General features: G+C 41.5%; 1 protein-coding gene across 1 annotated transcript; it reads left to right on the top strand.

The window, feature by feature from the left end:
* Window positions 1-1,612: 1,612 nt before the first annotated feature.
* On the top strand, window positions 1,613-4,433 carry LOC115529987 (piggyBac transposable element-derived protein 4-like). Its single transcript, XM_030339144.1, has 5 exons — window positions 1,613-2,184; window positions 2,706-2,974; window positions 3,089-3,385; window positions 3,477-3,600; window positions 4,427-4,433. The coding sequence occupies exons 1-5, from the start codon at window positions 1,613-1,615 to the stop codon at window positions 4,431-4,433; spliced, it is 1,269 nt and encodes a 422-aa protein (XP_030195004.1).
* Window positions 4,434-8,000: the final 3,567 nt, after the last annotated feature.

Genomic DNA, 8,000 nt, shown 5'->3' with positions numbered 1-8,000 from the left:
AATATTTAATCGTGATTAATCGCATTAATGTCATAGTTAACTATTATTAATCGCGATTAATCGCAAATTCTTTTTCTATGCTAAATATCCCTTGATTTTTTTGTCCCATAATTCTTTTCATTTTAATTCTCTTATCAACATGATGAAGTGCATCGGCTTGCCTTGTGCAAATGATTTTCTATTGATAACAACATTGGCATATACTGATCAAAACAGGACGATACAAAAAAAGAGCCTATAGTGCAAATAAACGACTGCTTTGAACAAATGTCATTTGAACATAGCAGTCAGGCTACTGCTTCTTTGTTTTGAGCAAAAAAAAATTTTTTTTTTTTTTTTTTTTTTTAATAAAAAAATTACGTTAATCGCGCGATAAAAAATTTAACGCCGTTAAATTTGGTTTGCGTTAACGCCGTTAATAACGCGTTTAACTGACAGCTCTACTTTAAATCAATGAGAGCCCCTTATAAACTAGATAACTGGACAGAACTAATGAGTACGAGAGGAGTTTCTGAATATTATTATTTTTTGGTAGCTACTGTAAATATTTTAAATTATAAATGTATTCAAGAAAAAAAACATATATTGTATGAGAAAAGGGTTATTAAAAAAAACTTTATTTTTTTTCCTGTTGTGTTCACAGCAGTTTGCTGTGTTTTTTCCACCTCCTGGGTCTGCCACTCCTCCTGTCTGTCTCACTTCACACCTGGACCTATTCTGCAATCATGCTCACCTGGTCTTCATCTCCAATCAACTCCCCTTCATAAACCCTTGGATTCCCTGCTGTCGGTGCCAGATCGTACTACGCACTACTGTGGTAATGATACACGCCTGGCTCTAGTATTAGTGTTACCTCGCTCTCACTCTCTCGTCTTTTGTAGTTTTTTGTCCACGACTCAACTCTGTTTTCCTCTGCCTGCAGTTATCCGGATCCCTCACTCCAGTTCGCCTGCTTCGCTCCTTCCCCGGCAACCTCATCCAATACCCGCCTCCTCGCCTCATTCAATAAACCCTTTTTTCCTTCAACTCAACTTCGTCTCCGTCTGCTCTTGGGTTCAGCATCGTTTAACCATAACATTTCCATGAATCTGATTGGGTGGGCCTGTACCAACCAAGCCCACCCGTAAATCCACCCCTGGTTGGATAGAGCTGGGGTCTGATAGGAGCTGGTACGGCAGCATAATGCAGGGCTCTCAAGTCTCACGCATTTGGCGTGAGACACACGCAATCAACCCATGCACACACCACACTTTCTCACACAAAGAAATTACCAGGATAGCACCCACCAATTTGGGCTGCTATTTAACATTGGAACAGGTAGGAATCAAATGGGTTTCTGAGACACTTTAAAAAAAATGTGTGGAGGAATTTCAAAATCCTCCAGGATTTTATTAACCCATTTAAGCCGGGAAAGCATTGCCGCTGTTCTACCTTTAAAGCCGGGGGCGCTGTTGCGTCATTCTACCTTTAAGGACGGGAAAGCGTTTGCGTCGTTTTTCTAATATATTCGGTTTTTGCCCAAAGTGTCGGCCTCTGGGCCAATGAAATGCATCAGAATAGGCACATATAGGTGTCAACTTGTTCCTCGTGAGTTCAGAAATTTATTCAAGCTATGGCGGAATTTGAGAATGAAGACTCTGACGGTAGCGATTTCGAGGAGTTTCTCGGCTTTGAAGATGTTGATGAGGCCGAGTACTCTGATGACGAATACGAACCGATTGACTGGGAATTATGGTTGAGGCACATGTTCGTGAATGACGACGAGGAAGAAGAAGATGATTTAGGAGGGGGGTTTGAGGGTTTCCAGACCAACTGGAAGACGGACAACTACCATCGAAATCGACGGAGTGCCTTCAACAGGACACCAGGGGTGAAGCTCGATTTGCCTCAAGATGCCACACCGCTACAGGCATTTGAGAAGATTTTTAAGGAGGAACTTTGGACACATCTCGTCACAGAGACGAACAGATATAGAGACCAGGTCGAACAAACACCGACCAGAGCGAAGACGGCAAGGTGGTCTCCGGTAACTGTGCCGGAGATGAAGACCTTTATTGGTATCTGTATGGGAATGGGGCTGCTTGTGTTGCCGGTGCGAAGAGATTACTGGCGACAGAGTAAGAATCTCTTTCGGATGCAATTCGCAAGAAATATGTCCCGGGACAGATTTGCGGCCATCTGGAGGTAAGGACAATAGTAATACTTATTGATTGTGATGATGCTGTAATAAGAAATTACGACAGTTTATATGTAAGAGATGTATTACTGTCCCGGAGATGCGTAAAGCACCCGGGTGCGTAAAACCAGATAAGCTTCTCTGGAATTTCACACCTGACTGCGATCTCCAGAACAATAAGGCCTAGGCTACTATACATTCCCAAATTATAGCCTGTATCTTTTAATTACGCTACTTCTTAGGATGGAATGCAATTGTATTTGTATTATGCATAATACTTTTATTCAGTAGTCATCACATACAAGTGCATGTAATTTAAAACAGACAGTTTTTTTGCATAGTATTTTTATTCAATCACATACAAGTATAAATAGCAGCTTACAGTCCAATGTAATTAACAATATAGACAGAATATTATGTTACAACGCACAGCAATTATGATAATATTTTAAATTATGCTTTCATCCAAGGTAACTTTGTTTGATATTGTGCTTTCATCTAAGATCTGTGTCTATTTCTGCATTTTCAGGTATCTACACCTCCAGGACAACCAGGCAGCAGTCAACAGAGATGACAAGATGTGGAAAATGCGCTGGTTCCTAGATTGCCTCCTGGCTCAATTCCAGGCACTTTATGAGGTGGATGGCAACGTGTCTGTGGATGAGAGCATGATTAAATTCAAAGGGCGTCTCTCCTTCAGGCAGTACCTCCCCATGAAGCCTACAAAGTGGGGTATCAAGGTGTGGGTAATGGCTGAGAGCGCCACTGGATATGTGACCAACTTCCAGGTCTATGCTGGTCGTGAAGGGTCAGGAGAGAAGGGCCTGGCACATCGTGTGGTTATGGATTTAGCCAGACCATATTACGGCTCTCACCTGTCCATCTAAATGGACAATTTTTACACCGGGGTAGGTCTCTTGGAGGAGATGAGGACCCATGCCGCTTGTGGCACTGTTCGTGCCAACCGGAAGGGACTCCCAAAGAGTGAGCTGCTTCGAAAGAAAGCCTCACTCAACAAGCACGAATACAGGGTCGCTCAGATGGACGACCTCACATTTTGCATTTGGCAGGACACAAAGACGGTCATGGTGTTGTCCAACCACCATGACCCAACTGAGACGGGGACCGTAAACAGGAGAAAGGATGGAGCCAACCGCGTCCCGGTGGTAGTGCCAGCTTGCCTAGCAGACTACCAAAAGTACATGAAAGGTTTGTTTGACTTTTGTTGCTCTTTTGAGTGCAAATGTGTGTGTCATGTGTGAGTGTAATGTCTGTCAACTGAGTGTCGTGTGTGTTCCAGGCGTCGATCTGCTGGATCAGATGGTTGGCTACTACGGGTTCCAACATAGATCGAAGAAGTGGTGGAGGAGGGTCTTCTTCTTTCTCCTGTCCGTGTCCTGCCACAATGCCTACATAGCTGTGAGGTCTGTTGGAGGAACAGCCTTCAGAACCAGATACAAAGGATTCAAGAACTGGATGGAGGACCTGGCAGAGCAGCTCATCTCACCACTGAGAACAAGGGCTGTTCCTGTGACTCCTCCTCCTTTTCATCCTCCTCCTGCTTCTCCATCTTCTCCTTTTTCTCCTCCTCCTGCTTCTCCATCTTCTCCTTTTTCTCCTCCTCCTGCTTCTCCATCTTCTCCTTCCTCTCCAATTGCTGGACTATCAGGAAGAAGATTCTTCTCTCCTTCTCCATCTCCTCCTGTTTCCCCATCTCCATCTGCAGGAAGAAGATTCTTCCCTCCTTCTCCATCCCCTCCTCCGCCTTCATCTCCATCTCCAGCTGGAGGAGACACACCTACTCCACAGCATGACTTTGGTAAAATTTATGAAAAAAGAAAACAGTGCAGGGAGTGTCAGCTTGTCCCTGACGATGAGAAGGAAGGTGGGCCAACTGTTTACGGTTGCAAACAGTGCAACCTGCCACTGCACATGGAATGCTTTGGCAAGCACTACCGCCGGTACCTGTGAGGCAGACTGTTTACAGTTTTAGTCCCAGTCTGTTCCCCTTCCCATGTTTGTTATTATATACTTTATTACTTTCTTATACTTATTTCACTTTTTTATACTTTATTTTTTTTACTGTTTTGTGCTGTTCCTGCACTTTTACATATGTTTTTACTTTTTTATTTACTTTTCTACCTGTATGTAAATATTGTAAATATTTGTAAATAAAAACTCAAATAACCCATGAAAGCAACAGGTGTCAGCTCTCAAATACTTTTTGAATTGTGTTCCTATCTGTTTCAGGGGCTGAGAAATCAGTAATTTAGTAGGCGTTGACACAATTGCTGAATTTCTAGAAAAACTTCAGGTTTTGGGGGCTTTTCTGAAATCGCCTATAGGTTTTACAGGCATTTTTTCCAGGCGGTTTAGGCCTAAATGGGTTAAAGCCTCATACATGTTCACATTGAATTTGCGTTGTGTTTCTCTGGGTCGTTCCCAAACTAGTTGGGCTACGCCGTCCCCTACTCAGTTCTGTTCGCTTTGCATTGGTGGAAGTGAGTAAGGGGAGTGGTTAAGTAGAGCCTTCAGATTGGACAGTTTGACTTACTTAGTTACCGTCATGTTTTGTGTTTATTTCTTTACCATTATTGTTTTATAGGGACAAACATTACCTAATTTCTCCTACAGGGGATTGACACAGTTCTATTGAACAGAAAGAAACACTTGGTCATATTTTACACACTTTACCACAGCATTGGCCTACTGAATGCCACAGATACTGTATATTTTAAGCATTGGACTGAATGGCACATAAATATATAAATATGTTTTTGCACGTTTGCAATGTTTAAAAGTTTAGGGGAAAGTATATGCCTCTATTGGTGTTGCTTAAGCCAATAGCCATTTGAGGCATCGTTGTTTCTGAATATTAGTGTTAAGGGCCAATAATGCTTACTATCATACATAGTGGTACATTTCTCAGATCAGAATTGAAATTTGCAAAACAGTAAGTGCATTTCTCAAAACAATTCGTACAAATAGCAAATCACTATGGATTTCATGCAAAAGCCAGTCTCTTGCTCAAAATCTTAGTTTGTTTCTCAAAAGTAAATATGTGTCAATGAACATGTCAGTGGCATCACAATGACAAGTACTTGTGTCATTGTGTATGGATAAGACAGTCAAATTGCTTAGTCATGTTGTCAATATAACAGTGTACTCTGGAGGGATGTTCTGATGTCAACTATGGCTTATGTTTTGAAGACAATTATTGCAAATTACAATTTGCAATAATTGTAATTAACCCTTAGTGTATGTGGGAGATTGATTGCAAGAGATTGGAAAAGATTCACATTTACGCTTTGACTGTTTGTACTATAATTTGTTAGAAATTATAGTATATTATAAAATTGCTAGAAATGTGAACATAGGAAAATCTCCTTAAGGTAAACTGTACATGCATTGCTGTAGGAATTACAGTGCAGTCTTCCTACACCTCCTGACGTTCCTGTCTGTTGGGCCACAAATTCTCACGCAGCCTCACTCCTCTTCCTCTTCTTCTCTCTGGCTGTTGACCCTGTCCAAATCCTTGTCCTTCTATTGTCAGACAATGTAACATTGTGTAACATTTCTCCAGCTATATATATACTTGCCAGTTCATGGTTCAGGAGATGCACCTTTGAGCTATTTCAGTAAACTGGTTGATCGTTGGTTGATCTAACACTTCACAGATTTCCCTTCTTTAGAGAAAGTCCAGATTCACCTGGTATCAATTTACCAATTCAGGACGGATTTAGAAAAAAAGTCTAATGGAAATGTATAGAATTATGCTTGACATATTATGACAACTTGTTCAACCATTTTGCATGTAAAGAAATGAACTAATGCCTGAATGTTGTGGGTTTGAGACAATTCAATAGAGACCCATTACAATACATTTTGATCAACATGACATAAGCAAATGATAATTTGGGAAAGAGCAGAGAATTGTACATAATCATTTGCATGAATGTACCAAAGCACTTGCAACTTGTTCAAATAAATTAGAAACTGCTTTTTTCATGTAGACAGGTGACACAATGATGTGAAGATTTAACAGGTAGTTTTGAGAATTTCAATTCTGATCTGAGAAATGTACCAAAGCGTCTGAGAAAAACTAATCACCATTTCTGTGGACACATTTGTATACAGTCACATGTTAATATACCCCCCCCCCCCCCTTGAGAGCCCTGACAATGGAGAAAATGTGTTCACCTCATGACAGTTGGTAAATGTGTCAGGGCTGGCCTTCAGAAACTGATAAATTACCACGGCGACAGCCTTCGGTGTCACGGCGTTGTGGCCAGGCTTTGTGTAAACGTCAGGGTGGGGGAGGCGTGAGTTTTCCCTGCCATTTCATGCCTCCCTTTTTCCTCCTCTTTTGTTTCCTTCATCTGTCTCTGTGCTCTTATCCCTATTGTGGCCGTTCTGCACTTCTCTCAAGGGTCTAGAGTGAGAGTAGCTACAAGTACTTAGGCTTTGAAATTGATTACCAACTCAAATTTCAGATATGTAAAAATAATAACGGCGGATGTTATTTTTACTACTTTCAGGTAGACTGTATTATTTTAGAATTGTTTTACCAAAGAGTCCTTCACAGTGTATTGTCCTTTGGCTTAGTCTGTGTATTTGGGAACATGCGCTAAAAAGACCAAGCTAAATTGCAGCATTTGGTAAAGACAGCGAGCAAAATTTGTGTATTTAGTCAGACGTCAGTCACTCAGCTATGGTCAGATCTTATTGTGAATAAAGATGAGCAGCTACTTAGTGATCCTACCCACCCCTTATATAGGAGGTTCCAACTCAGCAATTGTGGCAGCAGTAGGCTGCTTCAAAGGTCAATTAGAACCAAAAGGTTTACCGTGTAATTTGTCCCCTCTGCTATTACTTTTTAATGAAAGACACAGGTCAAGATAATGAATTTTATTTTCAACTCTTGCAACACTGTTTTTCTTTTATCGTTTTTAATTGAATTTGGAATGTTGTTTTAGGCCTGTGTGTTTCAAGCCTGCTACTGATTGACGGAAGCGTAAGTGGGTCAGGTTGTATGTTGTATTCATAACTATTTGTTCCTAAATGTGTGTGTGCGTGGGGAGGGGTACCTACTTGTTTGCCTATGTGTCTTAATTGTGCTGCACTTTACACATTTCCCAACTCTGTTTGGGAAATTGATGATTGAACATGGTTGGACTATCTGCTTTCCTTTATGGTTATAATATGAAATGCAGTTCATTTGTATGCAGTCATGTCACCCTGGAGCTTTTGTATAACGTAACCCACATATTCAACTCAAGCGGAGCCCGGGAACTTTGATACAAACCACAGAGGATTTGGGGATTGATCTCGGCACGTGCCGGATTTGCTAATGGCCCAGGGACAGATGCAGGCTTTCAGGTATGCACAGGTCATTAGCTTCTGGGTGACCGTAGCACAGGGATTGAGTCAGGCTGTGCATTAATAAGAGCTGTGTGTTCTGTCCAGAAGTGTGCCGGTTGTATTCCCTCTTGCATGGCGGTGTTAATATCAACCGCTTGGGATTTTATACTTTCATGGATAAGTCCTTAAATGGATGGATGGGAAGTGTGAATGGGGTTTGAACAGGCTTATATCCGTGTTTGTTTGAGGCACGTACAGAGACTGAATATGTCAGAGTAGACCTATGGCTGTGTGTGCCGTATCTGTTTGTATTTGCTTGTAAATTGAAGAGTAGCTTCTGTCGTTACATCTGCATGCGACAGAACGCACGCGATGTGCAGACTCACAAACCGTTTTTACCCCCAGTCCTTCAGGCATCTCAACCATTAATAACGCTTACCCTGCTGATCACTGTGATGGAAAA

This window comes from Gadus morhua, chromosome 17, assembly GCF_902167405.1.
Source record: "Gadus morhua chromosome 17, gadMor3.0, whole genome shotgun sequence".
NCBI lineage: Eukaryota > Metazoa > Chordata > Actinopteri > Gadiformes > Gadidae > Gadus > Gadus morhua.
The sequence above is the reverse complement of the archived record's forward strand: the minus strand, read 5'-3'. Positions and strand labels throughout refer to the sequence as shown.

Coding starts and splice junctions, on each gene's coding strand:
- LOC115529987 (XM_030339144.1), top strand. CDS start 1,613: ATGGCGGAATTTGAGAATGAAGACTCTGACGGTAGCGATTTCGAGGAG. Junction 2,185..2,705: donor AGATTTGCGGCCATCTGGAG/GTAAGGACAATA, acceptor CTGCATTTTCAG/GTATCTACACCTCCAGGACA. Junction 2,975..3,088: donor CAACTTCCAGGTCTATGCTG/GTCGTGAAGGGT, acceptor ACACCGGGGTAG/GTCTCTTGGAGGAGATGAGG.